At 31.2% G+C, this 24472-nt stretch overlaps 3 protein-coding genes across 3 annotated transcripts; 1 reads left to right on the top strand and 2 right to left on the bottom strand.

Moving 5' to 3' along the window:
- Positions 1–3915: 3915 nt before the first annotated feature.
- LOC130014847 (uncharacterized) lies at positions 3916–7316 on the bottom strand. The gene is made up of 3 exons (XM_056103804.1): positions 4818–7316; positions 4147–4706; positions 3916–4042 (listed from the first exon to the last, which is right to left on the bottom strand). The coding sequence occupies exons 1-3, from the start codon at positions 7314–7316 to the stop codon at positions 3916–3918; spliced, it is 3186 nt and encodes a 1061-aa protein (XP_055959779.1).
- On the bottom strand, positions 4492–8331 carry LOC130014791 (uncharacterized). Its single transcript, XM_056103711.1, has 2 exons — positions 7477–8331; positions 4492–6188 (listed from the first exon to the last, which is right to left on the bottom strand). Exon 1 carries the CDS (start codon positions 8307–8309, stop codon positions 7479–7481), a length of 831 nt encoding a protein of 276 aa, XP_055959686.1. The 5' UTR covers positions 8310–8331; the 3' UTR covers positions 4492–6188; positions 7477–7478.
- A 12756-nt stretch (positions 8332–21087) lies between these two features.
- Positions 21088–23192, top strand: LOC126654887 (transcription factor MYB14). The gene is made up of 3 exons (XM_050348884.2): positions 21088–21285; positions 21402–21531; positions 22587–23192. The coding sequence occupies exons 1-3, from the start codon at positions 21153–21155 to the stop codon at positions 23020–23022; spliced, it is 699 nt and encodes a 232-aa protein (XP_050204841.1). The 5' UTR covers positions 21088–21152; the 3' UTR covers positions 23023–23192.
- The last annotated feature ends 1280 nt before the right edge of the window (positions 23193–24472 follow it).

The raw sequence follows: 24472 nt of genomic DNA, 5'->3' as shown, positions 1-24472 counted from the left end.
CGATTAGTACTGCACTGTACCGAATCATTTTAATTGCACTCTAAAACGTATTGCTCGAAAATTCAAAAAGAATGGATTTCTGTTTTTAAGAAAGTTTTGCAAAATGTTATTAATATCTATGACGTTTGATATAGGAAGGTAATAATAAATATTGTAACGTTAATGGCTGAATTTAAGGACATTTTATTCGACTAAAACGAGACATTATAAACACTGTGATGTTCAAAAAATAATTGTAGTAATAAGTGTTTGAACCTTGATGAATTTTAAAAATAATATATTTTAAAAGTTATATTATTTTTGAAATTTGATGCAAAAATCATGATTTAATATGTTAATAATCCTAATAACTTTTCTTAAATTTTTTCAAATGAATAAAAAATTCATAATTTAATGGTGCTTCAGCTTCCACCGAATAGATTAAGGTTAATGTTACTCCAAATAAATTATCAATTGTTGTATATTTTTTTTGAAAAATCTTTCTCATAATTGATATTCATATATAATATTTTTCAAAATTTATTAATTATTAAATAATAAAATTATTGATTATCCGACCTAGAACAAAATTGGTTTATTTAATTTTCTATTAATTATTACAATTATTAATTTAGACAATATTAAAGGCCGGGTTTATAAAAAGTAGTGATTGAATAAAATTAATCCTATAGATTACAGTAAAACAAAACTATTTTTTATTTCAGCAATTACAATTCACTACAGAAAGTAAGTGCCCCTTTTTGTGAACCAACAAGTACAATTTGGTCAATATTGTTAAAAATCAATGGCAAATTCAACTGACCTTAGTCTTTAATGGATATACTAATGAGTGCATGCTTCAATAATCCACAGACTAACCAAACAGGAAAGAAGACGCACGTATTTTATCAAGAAACCGATCAGAAATCTTCAAAGAGAAGAGAAAAAAACTCTAACCCTAGAAAACCCTAGAATAAAGAGAGACTTTATAAAAATTGGGATTTTTGGCTTAATTTCTTAAAAAACCCCCACCTTGCATTTTTTTTTGTTTATATCCTGACTTTGTAAAAACACCATTTGTACCCAATTTTGAGTTTTTATGTTTCATCTCTACCCAAAAGCATTAAATTGTACTCTTTTCATTTGAAAAAAAAGTTTAAAATAATCCTTCATTTTTAACTTATATACGAATTAGATATTAATGTTATTAATAGTATAAAAATACCATCTTTTTCAAAATAATAATAATAATTTTTTTTAACTTTTTAAAAAATATTTCGAATTTTTTTTTTAATTTTTTTAAAAATATTTCCGACAAAAAAAATTAAAAATAATAATAAATTTTTTAATTTTTTTATTATTTTATCAAATTAAAAAAATTAATTAATTATTTAGATGTATTTGATTATTTTTTAAGTTTAAGGATTTATTTGTATATTTTAATATAGAAAAAGTATGTTTTAAACTCTTTTCCAAATGAAAAAAGTACAATTTAATGCTTTTGGGTAGAGATGAAACATAAAAACCCAAAATTGGGTACAAATGGTGTTTTTACAAGATCAGGGTATAAACGAAGAAAAAGTGTAAGGTGGGGTTTTTTTTAAGGAATTAAGCCTTTATTTTTTAAAATTGATGTCTGTTTTATTTGGAAAAAATTTAAAAATGTTCTCCATATATAGCATATATAAATTATATATGTTTGAAATTTATTTAGATTTAATTAGATTAATTAAAAATTTAAAATAATTTTTATTTGATTATGGTTGTTAGTTAATTTTTAAAATAAAGGATTTATCTGTATTTTTTAAAATGAAAATAATTTTATTTTATCTTTAAATATGGTTAATTGAACGATTCATCTATTAAGTGAAAAAAATTGACAAAAGTTAAAAAAATTGGGGTACAATTAAAACGATAAAATGCGAAATAAGATAAATTGATAAATTTTTAACATCAGGCTAGAATTGAAAAAGGGCTATAAGATTAATATATTAAGCACTTAATTGTTTTAAGCTGGTTTGATAACTCAAAAAGGTTCAACTTAACTTATTCAGTTAAGCCAAAAACCACTTAAAATAATAAGTCAAAAATTTTGACTTATTTTTTTTACTGAAAACATTAAATTATTAAATATTAGTTTTATCATTGAATAAACTTTATATCCTTATAATTTTCAATTATTACTCACAAATAAAAATATTTTATATCACATTTTTTTATTTTTTTATTTTTTTTAATATCACAATGAGTGTATTATATTTACATTAACACTTAAAATTGCGAAGTACTATATTTTTTATTGGAAATATTTTATTTTCTATCTTTACTTTTCTTTTTATAATCTATATGTCATTTATTTAATATTTCTGCTTTTTAATATTATTTGCATTTTTGTTGGTAATCGATGAAACCGAACTCCAACATAACTATAATGGATACAAGTCGTATAAAATCTACCCTTATGGGAGAAATTCTAGCACCCGCCTAAAAGGTGAAAGTTTGATGGTATCGACACTCGATTACATAAGATTCGCCAAATTTGAAAATTATCATATTTAAACGATTTTTTAAAATTCTAAAAACTACTATTTTATATTAAGGGCTAATTTTCAAGTTAAAGGGGAGCATTGTTATAATCTTTAAGAACTAATTATCAACCTATGCAACTAAAATTTAATATTTTTATTTATGATACATGTTATTCATAATAATTTTTTATATATTATTTAAATAATATTTAATTTATGTTTAATAATTTATTTTTAAAATAGTTAATCTTTAACGGTTTAAAATGTAAATATAATAATTTTATTAATAGTCAGTAATTACAAACTTGCAGTTATCAAACAGACTTATTTAATTCAGCACTTATAGAAATCAGCAATTATTATTTTCAGCACTTAAAATTCATCACTTAATTTTCAGCACTTAATTTTCAGTTTTATCAAACGCCACCTTAATGATGCACGCGTATAAATTTTTTATTATATTTTTTTCCAAAGATAGACTTACACTAAATTAGCTGTTAGGTGTTAACGTTAATACTATTTTTAGAAAATTATTTTCAGCCTACTGGCTATCAGAGAGGTGGGTCAAACCACACCATCTGGAGATGTAAAGTGAATATTGCCATCCAGACCAGCACTCACTTGCATAAATTTTATTATAAATACAAAGAGATGTTTTTTTATATAATTGAAGGAGTGTGTATTTTATGCATTGGTTGTGTCATATCATATTTATAACAAGATAATGAGTATTTACGATAGAGAATTTTTTTAATTATTATTTAATTATTTGTTATTAAATTTTCCACATAACTAACGCATTATTAGTTTATTGCACGAATGACATGGTCTAACGGTTCACAATAATTTTTCTAATTGGAAAATAGGAGCACCTGTTAAAGAAACCAAACTCACAGCTTTACCAGAATGATGTCAAGCGTTTATATTATATGAATTATAGTTCACCAGTGGACACAAAGTGATGTTTGTTAATAATAATAATAATAATATTTAATTTATATTTTTTGTTAATTAAAAAATAATAGTCAGCATTTTGTAAATATTAATTGATTAAAGAGTTATTATATTTGAAAAATATTATTATTATAGAATTAGCAACAATAAATTTGTACTTTATTATTGAAATTTACAACAAAAGAAAAAATTACTCATATATCTTGAAATTTTAATTTATTATAATATTTTAATTTATTTATTTTTTTGAAAATTAAGAAGAGGAATTTTTTGTAGGAAAAATTGAGCCCACGATCTAACGGATCGCTGCCAAACATTTATGTCATTTAAGATATAACTCATTGATATTATATTCCAACTTTAGTAAATATATAAATAACTATTAATAATTTGCAATTGTTTTTGATAAGTAGAAAGAGAAGTGTATGTGAAACAAAACTGTGATAAATTAAAATCAAATTGGGCTTGCCTCGCCAGTGCAACAATTTCTTCTTCCGATTGATGCAGATTCTGAAATAAACAACCATTGCGCGCCTTCCAAATGAACCAGAATAGAAAGCAAACCAAAGCCAGAGAGATACCTGAAGGGTCCATACTTTGCAATTCATGATATAAGGATATCCAGATGTCAGGAAAATTGTTAGAGCTAAGGTTCGTAACTTGTAATCCCAGAGGAGACAAGTACCAGACACGTTGGACAAAAGGACAATCAAATAATAAGTGTAACAAAGTTTCTTCCATCCCACAATAGCAGCAAGCACTAGATAGACTAACACGAGAAGATAGATTTGTACCGGTTGCTAGACCATTATGAAGGGATCGCCAGAGAAACAGACGTACCTTAGGTGGAATAGAAATGTTCCATAGTTGTTGCCAATTAACAGAACGAAGCGAGTTATACCCAGCTGGAGTAGGATCCAAGTAGGATGAGGCAGCCACATAATAACCAGATTTAACTGTATATTGTCCATGTCGAGTATGTTTCCACAGTAAGCGATCTGGTACAGCAATATAAGGCAAAGGAATAGATAAGATAAGACTAACATCTGCTGGGATAAATAATTGTCTGATCAAAACTTCATCCCATTGTAAGCTATATGGACGAAACAACCCTCCTACAAACTCGGGTACCTGACTAGGAGAAACACCTGATTGTAAACGAGGCAAAAAGTGACAATCATTTAAAAGCCATGGATCCATAAGAGGTCGGACATGAAGACCAGAATTAATTTGCCAGAAGCATCCCTGTTTCAAAAGTTGTATACCAAAAAACATACTTCGCCATCCCCAGGAGGGAGAACTACCCAAACTAGCATGTAAGATATCACTTTGTCTAAAATATTTAGCTTTATATACCTGATATAGGATGGAATTTGGATCCTGGGAGATCCTCCATATTTGTTTGGCTAGTAAGGCTTGATTGAAATAAAATAGGTGCTTGAAGCCTAGTCCACCTTGTTTCTTACTTCGGCACATAGTACGCCAAGAAACCCAAACCATATGCTTGAATTCAGAAGTTCCCCCCCACCAAAACTGCATCATTAACTGATTAATACGTTTACAAAATGATTTTGGAAGGCGAAAACACATCATCGTATATACTGGGATTGCTGTAATAATAGCCTTTAAAAGAACCTCTTTACCACTGTGAGACAAAAACTTCCCTTGCCAACGAGTCAAATGAGTCTGAATCTTATGCAGCAAATATCCAAAAGTATGAGATTTATTTTGACCCAAAATAGCAGGTAAGCCTAAATAATGCTGACGCGCAGGTAAACTAGGGATAGTGAGGAAAGTTGAAACATAATTTCGATAACTACTATCCACATTAGCACTAAAAAACACCCCAGATTTAGAATAATTAATCAACTGACCTGTAGCATCACCGTATTGTTGTAACATGGATTTAATACTCTGCAAACAGTGAGGAGCCGCTGATGAAAATATAATTGAGTCATCCGCAAACAGTAAATGAGAAATTGGAGGACAGTGTCTATTTAATTTAACTCCAGAGAACAGATGTTGCTCAGATGCCTGCTTAATAAGAAAAGATAATCCCTGTGAACAGAGAACAAACAACAAGGGGGATAAGGGATCTCCCTGCCTGAGACCTCTAGAGGGTGTAAAATAACCATGACAACCACCATTAATCTGAATGGAAAAAGTCACAGTAGAAACACACTGCATTATCCATCTGATGAATTGATGGCCAAAGCCCCATTTTGCCAGAATAAACTCTAAAAATTGCCATTCAATCCTGTCATACGCCTTGCTGATGTCCAGCTTCAAACCAAGAAATCTGTTCTTTTGAGATTTATGATGCTGAAAATAGTGTAATACCTCATGTACTAGGAGAATGTTATCAGAAATAGAACGCCCCTTAATGAAAGCATTCTGGACCTGAGGTATTAGATCAGGCAATACCTTTTGTAACCTATTAGTAAGCACCTTAGAGATGATTTTATAAAATACTGTACATAAACTTATAAGTCGCAAATCAGAAACTGATTGAGGATGACGAACCTTTGGAATGAGACATATAATAGTGTGGTTCATACTGCGTAACATGTGTCCACCATTGAAAAACTGCTTAATAGTAGATATTATAGATGGACCAATCGTACTCCAGTAATGTTGATAAAAAGCAGAAGTAAATCCATCAATTCCAGGTGACTTGGAGTAATGGATAGAGAAAGTTGCCTCTTTAATTTCATCATCTGTAAAAGGCTGCATCAACGAGACATTCATCTGATTAGTAACCACAGCTGGGAAATCATGAAACAGAGTATGAATTGTTGTTGGATTAGTATTAGTATATAAATGTTGAAAATACTGCAAAACCAATGGAACTATATCCTCCATAGTATCAACCCAAATTCCATTTGCGTCTCGTAAGCCCTGAATCTGATTTTTCTGCTGTCGTTGCCTCGTTTTAGCATGAAAAAATTTTGTATTAGAATCTCCCCATCTCAACCAGTTTTGCTTTGATTTCTGAAACCAATAATGTTCTTCACTCTGATATGCTACCAACAACTCTCTTTCCAAAGCATGAATTTGATCCCAATTTATTCTATTAGCAGGCTGCTGATGTAAAAGAGTCAATTTGCTATGTATATCTAATATTTGTTGCTTAGGATTCTGAAAATGTTGTTTCTTCCATGAAAGCAAAAATTGTCTAGTCATTTGTAGCTTGCGGTGAATTTGAAACATTGAAGAACCATTAATAGGAGAGGCCCAGATAGAGGCAATATTTGGTAGAAGCATCTGATATTTATTCCATCTATAATCATAATGAAACCTTGCACGAGTATATCTCTTTAGGTTAGAGAGATGCAAAAGTAAAGGACAATAATCTGATGCTACAGACTTTAAATGGTGAACTGAAAAATGTGGAAAACTAGTTGTCCACTCATTAGTTGCCAAACTTCTGTCTAGCCTTTCTTGAATAAGATTTGGTGAAGATTGATGGTTAGACCATGTAAAAGCCGGACCCACAAAACCCATATCAATTAGTTGCATATTATAAATAAAATTAATGAAATCAACATGAGCAGCAGGAACATACAAAAGACCCCCCTCTTTTTCAGATGGATGGGTTATATCATTGAAATCACCCATAATTACAACCTTATTCTGCAGTTTAGCTTTGAGTGATAACAAACTAGCGAACTGATTACGTCTAACTGATACATGACTATTCAAATGACAAAAGATAATATCAAAGGATACCCCATTTGCAACAGTCACTGAACATACTACCCAAAAAGCTGATGTTAACTGAACAGAGACGTCTATCGCATCTGACCACATCAAAAACAGACCCCCAGCAGTATTAATAGGATCTATACTAACCATATTAGAGAAACCTAGTCTATTTACCAAAGCTGAAACCGTAGAGCACTTGTTTTTTTGTCTCAGCTAAACACAAAAAATCAGGGGAATTTATTCTAACTATATCATATAAGTAATGAACCGTCAAGGGATTCCCGACACCTTGGCAGTTCCAGAACAGTACCTTCATGGGACGTATGGGGTCCAATTGGGGCTGGAACCCGACACCCTCAGAAAAGCCGCAGCAGTTTCTTCTTCCTCTTGTGTAAACTGCAGTCGACCCACATCAGCCAAAGGAACACAGATATCCTCCCTGTTGGTACAGCATAACCCTTCCAAGTTATCCTTTCGTGCCTTACAAACCTTCCCATCCATATCTTCTATATCACACCCAGGTATAGTCTTCCGTTTGGACTCAGAAGAAGCAATACCGAACCTGCCAGAAGTAGTACCAGTTGATCTAGGAGCATGTTGTTTCAAATTTTTTGAAGTGCGGCGCTTTGGTTTAGTAACAGTTGCAGCTACAATTGGAACAGTAACCATGGTTGAAATAGGATGAGAAGTATCTAAGACATTAACCATATGTGGAGTAGTTGGACTTGCAGAAATTGTATTGCATTGAACTTCAGAAATAAGGGTTAAAATCTCTGAATGCCGCTTCTCCAAATCCATATGAACCGAGGGCAAAGTCCCACTAAGTTGTCTTTCAATGTAATCTTCTAAAATTTCGGCTTGTTGAGTAGAAGTCAGTTCTGTTTCTCGATTGATAGTAGCATACTTAACTTGAAGCGCAGGACTGAGTAAATGTACTAAGCGAGGAGGTAATTGACTGGGATGAACAGCAATAGATTTACCCTTGTCAAGTTTCTTGCATGAACCCTGTAGATTTTCCGCTGAAAGAGTAGTTACTACAGTAGAGGGAATGCCAGTTGAATTAGTTGCAGATACAATAGAGGTGTGAGAGACACCAGAAGGTCCAGCCACACGTGGAGGATACACCCTGTGAACAAAACTCATAGGTTCATGAACTGGAGACAAAACAGAGCCTATTTGAAGCTGATAGAAACCTGCAGAAACTTCCAGGGGCAAACCAGACACAACATTACTAGTCAAGCCCACACTAACAGCATTATTAGATTGCAAAATATTATCAGTTTCCAATGCAGAGTGAACTGTGGGAGGACGAGTAAAAGCAAGTCTTGCACTATGCAATAAGGGAGTTGCACGCAGCCAGAACCCATAAGAAAATTGTCCAGCAAAGAGGATTCCTGCATCTTCATCTTCCTTTTTTTGAAAGCAAACTTTCACTGTATGACCAATTATACCGCAATAGAAACACATATCAGGTAATTTTTCATACCTGAAAGAAACCCACCCAGGTTCTTGTGGATCATAGTCATTGAAAAAACCCTTGAGTAAGGGCTTAGTGATATCTATCTCCACCCTAATACGCAAAAACTGCTTCCTCCAGAAAGGGTTTCGCTCATCAAAATCCCAGGCATGAAACTCAGGAAAGAGGCTTCCCACCATTAGAGAGTTATTCAGATTGATAAGACTTGGAGGATGGCCTCGCACTTGCACCCAGAACAGAGAAAACTGGAAAGAAATCTGATGTAAAGCTTTATCCTGTGGCCAGTCTTGTATCATCAGCAATTGGTTCTGAATAAGCCATGGCCTTTCCTCCATAACATAGTTGTAGTCTTGCAAATTATTAAAATGAAATAGAAGAATACCACGAGGAGCCCGTTCAATTGTGACAGGATCCAGCAGAGCCCAAGTCGTATTAACCACTTCTTTGATCACCGTAAGAGGAATACGGTGGACAGTAATCAATTTAGCAACTAAAACCAGTCGTGGCAAAGCAGGGGGCTCTGGTACATCAGCACGCAGGGTGAGATGAGGTTCTTCCATGGAAAGATTTTTAGTTTGATCAACCAAAGATTTAACAGAATTTATGTTCGGTGGTTCAACATGCAAAGAGGTTGCCATAAAGAGTAACAAAAAAGAAAAAGGATGGTAAAGATTGATTAAGATTTCGGGTAAGAAAAATAGAAAAGATTGAAGAGAGAAGATAGAGAGATAAAGTAACCTAATTTTGAATAACCAGAAAACAAAGAAAAAGGGGAATAGCTGGTTGTGTTTAGATAATATGATTCTTATTAAAGTTGATGCTGCGGTCTCTTCTCAATATAAATTTGGTACTATTGCGGCGGTTGCTTATTCATCTTCCGGAGCAGTCAAAGGCCAGTTTTATTCTATTTTCCGTAGTATATGGGATCCAGGAATATTGGAATTTTTAGCTGTTCGAGAAGCTATGGCCTGGGCTATATCTAAACACTGGTATTCAATAATCTTGCAAACGGACGCTCTTCAGGTATTTCAGTCTATTGATTCTCACTCTGTGCAAATTGGTCAGGCTTGGAGTATCTGTCAGGATATTTGGCGTCTTCAACATCGTTTTCAAGATTGTCAGTTTAAGCATATCAATCGTCGGTTCAATCAAGAGGCGCATAGGCTAGCACAATCGGTCAAACATCTACATATCTCTAGTTTTTCTCTTTAAGTTTTTTCTTTTTCATAGTATTGTAATCATACTTTTGGTCTCCCTGCATTAATATATCTACCTTGGTTAAAAAAAATAAAATAAAAAAATGAATCCACAATTTTAGTAGATTGTTGCTTAACGGTTATACCATTTACACTATTAATAATTGATATTCACAATTCTTTAATAACTGTAAATAGCTTTATTATAAATTTACTCAACAATTTTTATGTAAAAAATGTATTCAGAAGTCAACTTCTTTGACCAAATCAATCAACAAGTTAATTGTTTAATCAAAACTTGAGAAAATATAGTTCATATTTTTTGGAAGTTAAGTAATTATTCCACATACAAGAAAAGGAAGAATGGCTCAAAAGACAAGGGGGGGGGGAATAGAGCAAGCAATAAATAAAGGTCTAGTTGATAGTATGTTTATTCTTGGACATATATATATATATATATATATATATATATATATATATAGACACACACACACAATGTATTTAGCAAAAAATTAATTTAGTACGTCAGGATACAATTAAAGTGAAAAATATGAAATATAATAAAATTGACAATTTTAAAAGTTAAAATATAATTGAAAAAAATATAAAATTAGTGTATTTTTGAAATATTTGATCTTTTTTTTTTGATAATTTTTCATTATCATATTAATGAAAAAATACATACTTGTATTTATATAAACAAAATTATGTTGGTGTAAAGAATTTGATTTAGCACTCCTATGATTATGCTTATTTGATCAAGATACTTAGTGTTGTTTATAAATTTAATCTTGGGTGATCAAGATCTTCTATGATTATCCTTCTTTTGTTCTAGTTTTATTTCACTTCAAAGTAGATTAGATGTTATATTCGCTAAATTATAATGTGTTACATATCATTTAATTTCTTTGTCGTACTTAATTTTATGTCTATTCAATATTTATATATTGCTGAAAAAAGACTTAATTAGTAAAAAAATTATTAGGTAACTTTCAAATATGATCATTAGCAAGTTGCAAAATGAGCTAAATATTCCTCCTCCATTTTTTGACAATCTCTTACTTGAGAAGAATATTTTATGTTCGAATTGTATAGAAGGACAATGATGAAACATATTTACAATTTATTAATTGCATACCAAATTACATATTTTAGTGTATTTTATAATTATATATAAATTTTTAATTTTATTAATTTCAAACAATAACTTTTGATTTTTTATAATTCAGAATATGGATTGATTTTTTGATATGTATATGTACTGATGTAAACACTAAAAGTTAATAAATAAGACAAGTATACACACTGAGTGTTAAGAATAAGTGGCATCTATCATCCAACTCTCTGGCCGGAGCCAGAGCCTCTTCACTGCCTTTTCCTTCCGCTGGTTAAAACTTGATCGAGAGATCAATTGACTCCGAAACTCTTTTCTGATCGAGGGAATGCTGTCGGCAGACTGATCAAGAGATACGACACCGATCTCCGGTGGTGAGGATTGGTCACATAGGTGACCTACAGTTGGCCATCATTACACATGAATTCTTAATATAGCTGCTGGTCTAGCGATCCCTCTCTCTGGCTTCTGCTTCTCTAAAAAGAGATTTTTCTCTTTTTTATGACTTCCACTAATCGATCCCGGCCCGGAAAAGTAACCTTTGCAAATTCAATTAGTATTTCAAGTAAATAATTAATGTTTGAAATTATTAAAACTTAAAAATTTATTTGTAACCGTAAACTCGTGATTATAAATTGTTTATAAATATCATAATTCGAATTGAAGACTTTTAATTGAGATAAAACAATATTTAAGCTTTTCTGTTATGAATAATATTTAAGCATTTGATTGTATTGTTTTTACAAATTGTGAATTGTATAATTAAGTAAATGCAACTGATCTATCTTTTAAATTCTTAATACTAAAAAGTCACTTGGGTTTGACTTGTCTAACCTTGGAGTTTAAGAAAGAAGCATAATTAACAATTAATTAAAAATGATTAAATTTTTTAGGGAATGAGTAGAGGCAGGCCAGACCTGATAGCAACATTTTTGGTGCTACTGGTGATGGTTAGCTATAAGTATTTAGCCTCTTTATTTGACTTCCGTTCACATACTGTAGTTTTTGTTGAATCCTACACCATTCCAACAATCGAAGAAAGAGGAGTACTGAGGGAAAAGATAATTACTTTTTAATTTGTACATATATTAGAATGATCATTAATAATGATTAAGATGATATGTTACAAGTATTTAATTTTGATGAAAGATATTAGTGATATTTCAATTTTAATATTTTATTTTACATTTTGAGGAAAACTACTGTTAGAATTTATTGAAATTTAAAATGAGAAGTGCTAAAAAAATGAGGAATATAGAAAGCAAGTGGTTTCCCACATTGCTGAGATAAACTCATTTGTTTGAGTTTATAATAGTGGAATTCCTCCTTTGGGTTTGGGCCCCAAGGAGTACCCAGTTTTATGAACGGGTTAGGAGTTAAATCCTTCCCGATTTACCACGCGCGCCGTCCGGTCGGCCTGATCTGGATTGGGTGGGTGGTTCGGTTTGATTTAAAGTCTTGCACGTTTTTTTATTTAATTGATGTATAACAGCTATATTATTTTTTCTATAAATAGTGCAAGTATTTTTATTTGTAAAAATACAGAAAATCAGAGAGCAATACGAAAGTGTTTATAGAGTTATTATCGCAGTGCAGCGGTAATAGTATTTTCCGGCTGTTTTATCCTAGGGGCGCCGCGGTTGTCAGTCAACTTTGCACCTCCGAGCTGTGCCGCGAAACATCTAAAAACGAGCGACCTAGTCCGCGACTCAGCCTTGTTACAAATTCCAGCAACTGTTTCAATAACTACTAATATTTAAATTGCAATAAGAAGTTTGTTTATAATTTACAACACTATATTCATAAAAAGGGTTAATTTCATATAAAATCATCACCTTTATATGTTTTTTATTTTAATCACGTCCTTTAAAAAGTGTCAAATAAAATCACAACCTTTCATTTTTTTTGCAAATCTATCACGAATATGAAAATTCGGTGTATTTTTATTTACTCGGCAACCGGAATCAACAAGTAAAGAGTAAGAGGAATGTATTTTGTGTATTAATAGGGCATTAGTCAGATTAAAACATTTATTTGGAAGGAAAAAGACATCAAATTTTACTCATCGATGATAGATTTGCAAAAAGACAGAGAGCAATACGAAAGTGTTTATAGAGTTATTATCGCAGTGCAGCGGTAATAGTATTTTCCGGCTGTTTTATCCTAGGGGCGCCGCGGTTGTCAGTCAACTTTGCACCTCCGAGCTGTGCCGCGAAACATCTAAAAACGAGCGACCTAGTCCGCGACTCAGCCTTGTTACAAATTCCAGCAGCTCTTTCAATAACTACTAATATTTAAATTGCAATAAGAAGTTTGTTTATAATTTACAACACTATATTCATAAAAAAGGGTTAATTTCATATAAAATCATCACCTTTATATGTTTTTTATTTTAATCACGTCCTTTAAAAAGTGTCAAATAAAATCACAACCTTTCATTTTTTTTGCAAATCTATCACGAATATGAAAATTCGGTGTATTTTTATTTACTCGGCAACCGGAATCAACAAGTAAAGAGTAAGAGGAATGTATTTTGTGTATTAATAGGGCATTAGTCAGATTAAAACATTTATTTGGAAGGAAAAAGACATCAAATTTTACTCATCGATGATAGATTTGCAAAAAAATGAAAGGTGTTGGTTTTATTTGACACTTTTTAAAGAACGTGATGAAAATGCAAAAACGTGTAAAGGTGGTGATTTTATATGGAATTAACTCTAAAAAAAGAGATAAAAATTTAATTTTTATAGAACATAAAGAGTATTATTTTTCTAATACATAAAAATATTTCCAAATAACTCCATAAAAGAATTAAACTTTTTATATTTGATTTATGGTTTGGAATTATCAAGCTTTATCAACAAAACAATAAATGATCAAATGTTTTAGGATTAATGTCACCATATAACATAACTTTTTGCGTTCTTTTCGATTTAAGCACAAACTATAAAACGTCTCAACTAATAACACAATCTTTCATTATATGACATATATAACATAAATGTCTAAAACGGCGTCGTTTTGGTCGTCCGTACAACCAAAAACGACGTCATTTTAACTAAAAAAACAAAGCATAAAATGCATACCGGGTTATATTATGAAAAGTTTGAAAATGTTATACTAACGGATGAGACACTTTTTAGTTTGTGCTTAAATAAAAAAAAACCGCGAAAGGCTGTACTATATGGTGACATTAACCCAATGTTTTATGGTATTAATTTTGGAGGAACATGTCAAGTGCTATATTTTTCTTCGCAGATGACAACTTATTTTTTCACTAAAGCAAACGCTAATGCAATATCATATTGTCCAGCTCAGGAATTCATGTCTTCTGAGCATAAAGCCTTTTGATACAACAACAAAGGTTTGCTTATATTCATAAAAAAGGGTTAATTTCATATAAAATCATCACCTTTATATGTTTTTTATTTTAATCACGTCCTTTAAAAAGTGTCAAATAAAATCACAACCTTTCATTTTTTTTGCAAATCTATCACGAATATGAAAATTCGGTGTATTTTTATTTACTCGGCAACCGGAATCAACAAGTAAAGAGTAAGAGGAATGTATTTTGTGTATTAATAGGGCATTAGTCAGATTAAAACATTTATTTGGAAGGAAAAAGACATCAAATTTTACTCATCGATGATAGATTTGCAAAAAAATGAAAGGTGTTGGTTTTATTTGACACTTTTTAAAGAACGTGATGAAAATGCAAAAACGTGTAAAGGTGGTGATTTTATATGGAATTAACTCTAAAAAAAGAGATAAAAATTTAATTTTTATAGAACATAAAGAGTATTATTTTTCTAATACATAAAAATATTTCCAAATAACTCCATAAAAGAATTAAACTTTTTATATTTGATTTATGGTTTGGAATTATCAAGCTTTATCAACAAAACAATAAATGATCAAATGTTTTAGGATTAATGTCACCATATAACATAACTTTTTGCGTTCTTTTCGATTTAAGCACAAACTATAAAACGTCTCAACTAATAACACAATCTTTCATTATATGACATATATAACATAAATGTCTAAAACGGCGTCGTTTTGGTCGTCCGTACAACCAAAAACGACGTCATTTTAACTAAAAAAACAAAGCATAAAATGCATACCGGGTTATATTATGAAAAGTTTGAAAATGTTATACTAACGGATGAGACACTTTTTAGTTTGTGCTTAAATAAAAAAAAACGCGAAAGGCTGTACTATATGGTGACATTAACCCAATGTTTTATGGTATTAATTTTGGAGGAACATGTCAAGTGCTATATTTTTCTTCGCAGATGACAACTTATTTTTTCACTAAAGCAAACGCTAATGCAATATCATATTGTCCAGCTCAGGAATTCATGTCTTCTGAGCATAAAGCCTTTTGATACAACAACAAAGGTTTGCTTCGTGATGAAGGTAACTTCACATCAGCAAGCAACAAGAAGAACATGAGTTCTCATAAGCTCAACATGAGCTATCATCCAAGATATCAGGAGTTAGTTACTAACAGATTCTGTCAGTTAAGTAGGTAGTTATTGAACAGAATAGGAATTTTCTGTTTTGGTTGTTAGATTTCCATTAAATGTATGTAGTACAAAAGCAGTGATGGTTATCATTTTGTAATTACTACTTGATTTTCTCTTTTAATAAATGCAGATGAATGCAAAACCATTACAACAATTTTGAAAACTTATGGAAAAACCTCTACCAGGTTAGGCTTAAAATTATTCACCGTCCCTGACTTTAGGTCTCTGATAACTAAAGCCTCCAAGCTTCATTTTCAGTCCAGAAACCCTCTAATCTTTGATGAAATAAGTAAAATACCCCTAATAACCAAATCCACCCCAACCCCACTAAATCAAATCTAAAACTACCCACTCAATTCCCTAATCGCCACCCGAATACCCCCTCAACCTAACTGCCGCCACCCACCGCCGCTCCAACTGACGATGGCGTCGCCTCACCCACCACTCCTCCAGCCACCATCGTCACCTGAGAACGAGCAAAAATGTTCGTTCTCAGGCGAGTAGACGAGCAGCCTACTCGTCCTTAAGCGAGAGAGGTGGGTGGGTGAGGCGGCGTCGGTTGCTGGTGGAGCGACGGTGGGTGAGGTGACAGTGGTTGTGGGTGGCGGCAGTTGGGTTGAGTAGGTGAATGGGTGGCGGTTAGGGGATTAAGTGGACAATTTTAGATTGAGTTTGGTCTGTTTAGATTTTTTATTTTTTAATTAGGGGTATTTTAGTCATTTATAGGAAAAACGACTTTTGTGATCGCCAAATTGAAGCTTAGGGGGTTTTTGGATCAAAAATAAAGTTTATGGGCTTTAGTGATCGGGAGCCTTAAAGTCGAGGATGGTGGATGATTTTCAACCGCCAGGTTATCAACTTGGACAAATTTGTATTATCCTTTGAGGGGGACTAGTCAGAATATCAGAAATCAACTCCATCATATATTGCAAGTTCCCGAGGTACAATATCATGGAAGGTATTTTGGACTTCTTTCATTTGCTGGCAAGAGAAAATGGGATAACTCTATCAAAAGAAGGATTTGACAGAAAATACAACATGGAAAGAAAATATGTTTTGAAGTGGAGGCGATGAGCTTCTTCTCAAAGTTGCTATTCATTCAATATAAACCTATTATGTGACTTTTTTCTAGTTCCCCACGAGTTCGATTATGAGAAAAGAAAATTGTGTTGGGAAAGTGAGACTGACTAACATAAGATTCACTGGGATAAATAAAAAAAAGACATGTACTCCAAAGTGTCTAGGAGGGATGCATTATAGTGACCTTGAATGTTTCATTATGAGTTTGTGGGTAAACCACGGAGAGAATATCAAATTACAACCTAGTCGTCTCATGGCAAGGATATTACATATACTCATCTACAACTTTGTTGATTCTTGATGATCTAAAACTTCTACTATTGGTCATTTGCTACCACTAACATTGATGATCTAAATTTGTTAAAGTTGTTGTCGTGTTGTGTGTGTGCTTAATAAAATTATTGTCTCGTCAATTCTATTATGAATTTCTATAAAATTCATAGACTCGATAATTCTGTGATGAATCTTTAATATTCATTTAGCTCATGTAGCTCACGTGTAATTCTTTAGTTTGATAGCTTGAGTATAAAAGGAACTCATTGTAATACTTTTCTTAATTGATAAAAATACAATTTTGCTTTCAATATGGTATTAGAGCAGTTATAAATGTTCATTTTTCTTCCTTTCTCAGAAGTAACCGCTTATTTTCTAAGCTTTCAAACAACTATTTTTATTCTTTGTTTTCTGTTTAATTGGTTTGACAATGTGTAATTAAGTTAGAAAGTATTTTAACTCATGGGATGTGATATCACATTTAACAGACATGTATCAAGTAGCAGGAACTTCCTGCAACCCAGTTTACAAGAAATTTTTATTCAATAATATTTGCTTTGCTGTTAAGTGGAAACAAGATAATTAATTTGTAGCACAGTTTTTGGCCGAAAGGCTTTTTTTAAGCCTTAAATTTCGGAGGAAGAACATCCATTCGAATATTACTCGATTTATGATGGTTGATCTTTATGCTTGTTGATTAATGCGTCAAACTATAAATATATGCATAAATTGAAATCAAAATGACAATGTGAGCTTAACTTTGATGGTTAAGACCAGTGTTTTAAAAGCAGACCGGACCGGCTGGTCAAACCGGTTGAACCACGAACCGGTCAGTTGTCTGATCTGAAAAAGGTAAAAAAAAACGGATCTTTTGGTTGGACCGGGTTGACCGGATTGAACCAGTGAACCAGGATTTTTTTAATTTTTTTAAATTTATTAAACCGGTTGAACCGGTCATTGAACCAGTTCAACCGATTGAACCGGAAACCAGTGGTCTCACCAGTTCAGTTTTTAAAACACTGGTTAAGACATATCTAAGTAAATTGAGAGGTTGTGCGTTCAAACCTCATCTCTGTAAGTAATAACTACCACAATAAGAAATACTAAAATTAGCAGCAAATATTTTTAATGCTATTAGTGCTAAAATTGTTACTATTAACATATAGCAATAACAAAAAATCATGGTATGTTACTGCTAATAAAACGTTGTTTTAAGTAATTGGCAATAAAATTTGCTGTAAAATACTGCTTATGGGATCTCTTGGCAGCCGCAACACCCAAGTTCTTCATGGGAGATGATTTTTGGCCTTTTTAGGCCAAAAATCATCTCCCCACCCTTTAAAAATCTAAATTTTTGTTGTTCTATGATTCCTACTTAGTTTCTACATAGTTTATCTCTAGTTCTAGTCTTTGCTAATTTCTCTCTTGATACAGTTCTAGTTTTTCTAGTTTGGTTAGATCTAATCTAATCTTACTTAAGATTAGTATGTCTCCACTTTATGGAGTAGATTTGCAAGTTTTTGCAGTTTTTGTGGTTCGAAAGAACCGGATCTCCGCAATCTGGCGGTTTGCGGGATCCATTCTGGCAGTCCCAACCGTGCTTGGCGGCCTTAACCATCTCTGGTGTCTACTCTGGCGTGGTCAGCCGACTAAAATTTCAACAGAAATGGGTCAAGCTGCTGGGTTCAAAATTTTCATTGCAATCCGAGAAGGCATCATCATAGCAAAGGAAGCCAATCTAATTCCTTTTGAGGTATCATTCCCAAAAGTTGCAATAGAGGCGTCCACAAAGCACAAGGTGTTGTGTAATGATGTGAGTTTAACAGCGGAAGACAGCTTAATTCTAGTTAGTAGCGGAGAATGTATTAGTATTTCTTATTGTAATAAGGATACAAATATGTTTGTTCATTGTTTAGCTAGAGAAACTTTAGTAATTAATGTCAAAAGCAATGTTTGGAGAGGTTGTGTCTCCCAAAACTTTCAACGTTATATGGTTTGACCAACCAAATGGCTAGTTGATTAATGAAGTTTATGAGTTACAAAAAAAAACTAACTAATGGCAATAACTGAAAATTATTACTGCAAAATATTTTTTAGCAGTAAAAAATAAGTTAGCTGTAAAATTAGTGTTACTAAATAAAATATTTTTTGTAGTGTACAATTGAAACTCTAAAAAACCGATCATCTTTTTTGACCAAAAAAAATTGAAATGAAAACTATTCAAAATTCAAAATTGGCAAATTAAATTTTAGTAATATTTTAATTTAATTCAGTTATACATACAGTATGCAATTATTGGCAAACTTGCACACATAGTTGATGTTTCTGACTTTGTATGACGTAAACGAAATGCATCCCATTCTAAAATTTAAAATTATTATTCTCATGATTATTCTATCTGTATATATAGACTATTTCACAAAAAATTACTAAAAGAAGAGCACATACTAATATATTATGCATGTTACAAAATTGAAATTAAATTTCATTTCATGCACATCAACTTGGATTATTGCATAATTTGCTATGACATCACTCTTTCTTTTTCTTAATTACATTTAGTTCAAGAGGCCAAGAACATTAAAAAAATATTTAAAATTGATGTGGATTTTAGACCTAGACAATTCCTCGTATCCATATTTATCCTTAAAAAAGGTCATCACTAAGGCAAGTTGTCAATTTTGTTAAATTAACAATAATTTAATTTTCTATTCAAAATCAAAATTTGCACATTTACTAATTAATTAATGAAATGTTCATGCACTTGGACGCTAATTCAGTATTTTCTTTAAAAAAAAGTATGAAAAATAATGATTCACCATTATTAGGCATATATCCACGTTTTAATTGACTACGAACCCAATCACAATCAGTACAACCCCACGAGCCACAACGAAATAAAGTGAGGAAATCTATCAAATGGCTTTAATCAGAGATTTCCTCGAACCTGTGTTTCCCATATATTTATAATAAATTGTCAGCTAATTTATTTTGACATAATTATCTTTTTTTACTGATAACAAAGGAATTAATATATTATTCTGTTCAACAAAGGAATTAATATATTATTCACCACTCTTAAAATAATTCCAATTCAGTCAAGTAATTTAAATATATTTTCATGTTTGATATTGAAAAATAACATTTGAAAATGATTTTACTCACCTCAATACGGTTCAATATTCACTTTCTTTTATGTCGGTTTCTAATTCACTAAAAATAATAAATATATTACTTTAGTTTTAAATGTTAATTTAAATTAAAACTCAATTTGATTTTTTCCCATCTTAACAAAAAAATGAAAAAATTTATGACTCAATTTTAAATTTGTTGGAGTTTGAAATAATAAAAATTGTGACAATATGCTAACATCGGACTAAAAATATTTACAATCACTGAATTATAGTATTTTTATATAATGGGTGTGAATTTTTTAAGTTTCAAATATTGGTGTATACATTTTAATTGTATCAATAAACGGCGAGTCACTAGATAATTTTAAGTGAATTAATATTATATGGACAGTAGAGATATAATATAGATCTCATTTTATCTATTGTAAAGTTATCAAACTATGTAATTTATTTTAAAATTGGCACTAACTTCTTTTTTTTACATGGCGGGTCTCAACTATTAGACGACACTTTTAAGTTTTTCACATTCAAATTAATCCCCACTCGAGCCGTGTAGGTTTCTTGCGGAAGGCAAATCTGGTCTCAAATTTTGAACGTATATATAAGTGTGGTTCGAATTTACGAGTTCACTTAAACTAGAAGAGCGTTTTACCAACTCATCTGCGCCTTGGAGTTTGCACTAACTTCAAATGATATGAAAAAATTAATATGCAAGTAATTTTCTCATCTGGTTTTATTTAAAGATCCTTCACTTTTGATAAATTTAAGGCTTAGTAAATAAAATGTAAGAATTTAAAAGTTTGTTACCATTCTGCAAAAAAGTTAGTTTGCAATGTAATTTTTTTAAAACAACTCTTATATCTTATAACTATAAAAATTTTAAAATTAAAAATTTTCTAAAGAGTATTATCCTCAATTAACCCAAAAATAAAGAGAATTATCTTAATTGATCTAAAAACTGAAAGTATTGTTTTTAATTGGTAAAATTGAAGGATCGGTTTGACCCTTTACTCGTACCTTTTTGTATATACCAACAATATGCTTTAATTAATTAAACTATACACGCATGTTTGTCGTTTTGATGTGTGGGTATATATATATATAACTTTGTTTACACATTTTATCATTTAAAGCCTCCAAAAATCTTAAAACTCTCACTTAATTAAGAGTAAAGATTAGAGAAATGGTGAGAGCTCCTTGCTGTGAGAAGATGGGATTAAAGAAAGGTCCATGGACTCTTGAAGAAGATCAAATTCTTATCAATTATATTCAACTTTATGGCCATAGTAACTGGAGAGCTCTCCCTAAACAAGCTGGTAATTATATTCATCTTTAATTAATTACCTTTTTCTTTAAGTTAATTACAACAAAATTAAGGGTCTTTTTATCATTTCCCAATAATTAAGGGTCTTTTATTTTAATTTTGTTTCAGGTTTATTAAGATGTGGTAAGAGTTGCAGGCTGAGATGGACAAATTACTTAAGACCAGACATTAAACGAGGAAATTTTACTGGAGAAGAAGAGGAAACCATCATCAAATTGCATGAAATGTTAGGAAATAGGTATGTTAATCTTCTTTAATCAATAATTATCATCTTTAAATGATCACGGAACTGGGTCTGTTTGGTTCAATTGTTGCGATTAGAACGATAAGATATAGAATTCAACGGCTAATAATATTTTTTAAATAGCTCCATTTTAGAGTTTTTATTCAATTATATTTTTTATTTCAACCGTTTTGATGAGTTCTTTAACCTTTCCGACCTCTAAACCGTCTATTTTATCCTATTATATGCATATAGCAGCTAAAATCTATGGATTTTTGTTGTTTTTTTAAATGCTATCAGACAATGCTATGCCTAAAAAGAGATGTACTAATTGATCAATTTGTCATTTATGTAGTATTAAAATATCTTGAATCTTGATTATAGTGAAACTGGAAAGATTCTTAGCAGCCCATGTGCTGATTTGAATAAACAAATAAAAGGAAAAAAAATTCTAAATAAAATTAATAAAAAAATATCCGGATTTTTTTAATAATATAATTACTTAATTTTATAAAACCTGATAATTATGTTGTTATAATAAATAAAAAAATAAAAAAATTGATCGATAAAAGTAAAATATATTTATTTTTTAATATATTTTTGTTAAAAGTGTCTTATTGGAAAAAAAATATAGAATTTAGCTATCTATATAATCTTATCAATTTTTAATATTATTAGTAATATATTTTATATATTAAATGTAGATAATTTATCATAAATAATTTAAGATAACAAATTATTTTATTATTTTTATTTTTAAAAAATAATTTAAAGATTACTATTTTTTAAGAAAAAATTGTCAACTTGAATATACTTATAGGCAGACAAATTATTTTATCAATATGAAAATAATGAATAAAGACAAAAACACACGTTTTTTATTCTTATTTTTTGTACTATTCGACAAGATAGGCACTTTAGTTGATGCAGCACGTATCTAAAACTAAATCATGTGACTGTACAGAAAAAAAAAATTGTTTAGCAATTTTAAAATTTGTCCAAAACAAGAAAGATTAGCATCAAGATTTAGCAACATAATTAATCTTTTTAATTCTGTTTCTTTCATTCAGGTGGTCAGCTATTGCAGCAAGATTACCGGGACGAACAGACAATGAAATTAAAAATGTTTGGCACACCCACTTGAAAAAAAGAATTAAGCAATCCGCCGCTACCGGCGTCGGAACCGCCCCTAGAGAATTTAAAAGACACTCAAGAACTAACAATGAAGAAGTTAAAAAAGAATGGGAATTTGTGAGTTTATCAAATTATAATGACGTCGCAAAGTTCGAATTGTCCGATGATGTGCCGGGGATGGATGAAGAATTCTGGTCGGAAGTATTATCGAGTGATAATTCTAGCTCGGAAAGTGATTTATCGGCGGCGGTTAATAGTAATAATTCTGAAGCAGTCCAATATGGGAGTAATTTAAATATTTATGATAGTATGGATTTTTGGTATAATTTATTCACAGGAGCTGGTGATTCATTGGAATTACCAGAAATTTGAGTTATTTTGATGTACTTTTTATTTTTATTTTCTTCAAATTTTGGGATGTTCGGATGGAAAAAAGATCTGATCCAATTTTTGTTTATTATTTAGAAGAGAGACAACGTAGGGTTTGAATGATTTAAATTTATCTAATTTTAGTAAATAATACTCCATCTGAATTTGTTCTATTTTTACAAAATAGTCTATAACTTTTTGTTTTGATCGGAAAGTGAGCCATATGATTAATACTCAACAGCCGAGTAATACATGGCCAAATGCAATTTGGAACATCTTCCATAATTACAGAAACATCCGAAATAGATAAAGCCCAATGCGCCAAAGCATGAGCCGTTTTGTTATTCTCTCGACGAGTGAAAACAAAACTAATACGATTAAACCTCGGAATCAAAATTAGAATGTCTTCTATGACAAGACCTTGGTGTGAATCATCCACTGAACCATTGCAAATACGCTGAATAACTGAAAGAGAGTCGCTCTCTACGATAATCTCTGAAAACCCACAATTTAAGGCAATGTTTAGGCCAAAAAGAATAGCCAAACTCTCCCCATAGGCCACATTGTGAACAGCAGCCATCCTTTTACCTGCAGAAACCATAGCCTGACCATCCATGTCCCGAATGACGATACCCAAAGCAAATGAAGACCCATTTGATCCTGCTGCAAAATTTGTGTTTAGTTTCAGTAAGTTAGGAGCCGGTGGAATCCACCCGTTCGGAGAAGACACCCGAGAAACCCGTTCATTCCTGGCGTCAGATTCAGGAATAACACCCTCTTGGCCAGTGGCGGAACCAGGAAATATTTTCAGCCCGGGCTAAACGACACCTAATTAATTTGATTGCGTTAAAATTTTCCCGAATTATCTAATCAGAGTTGACATTTTTTAGTATTATTATGATAAATTTATTTATAATCTAGAATTTAAAAAAAAATAGAAAAAAAATTCATAGAAAATTAATAATTAAATTTGAGAAATGTTGACCGGGTATTTGGATACTGGGTTTGAAAATTTGAATTCATAAAAAAACACTGCTAAAATTCTAGGAATATAAGATAGTTTATTTATATATAATTAAAATGGAAATTGTTTCTACATAATTAGTTTATATTTTAATTTAAAATTCAACTAGTATCAATAATAGTAAAGGGTATATTAGTCAGTTCAATCATTTTAAAGTGTAAAAAGTGAGGTCTGACAACATACAGCTTTATTTTGAAACTTTTAATTGTAACCGTTGATCTGCTCCTAATATTACTAATAGCTAGGGACCAAATACATTTTAAGTAAAAAGAGAAAGGCCAAATTTGCCCTTTTTAACTAAAAAAATAAAATTCTTTTCGTCTTCCTTCTCCATCTTCTTCAAAGGCAGGCTCTGTTCAGCCAGCAGCCATGGCTGAACTGCTGTAACTCCATGCCAACAGTCATCGCTTACACCTCGGACCTTTAAAA

This window comes from Mercurialis annua, linkage group LG7 (genome assembly GCF_937616625.2).
Source record: "Mercurialis annua linkage group LG7, ddMerAnnu1.2, whole genome shotgun sequence".
In the NCBI taxonomy this organism is placed as follows: domain Eukaryota; kingdom Viridiplantae; phylum Streptophyta; class Magnoliopsida; order Malpighiales; family Euphorbiaceae; genus Mercurialis; species Mercurialis annua.
This window is presented reverse-complemented; position numbering and strand designations above follow the sequence as displayed.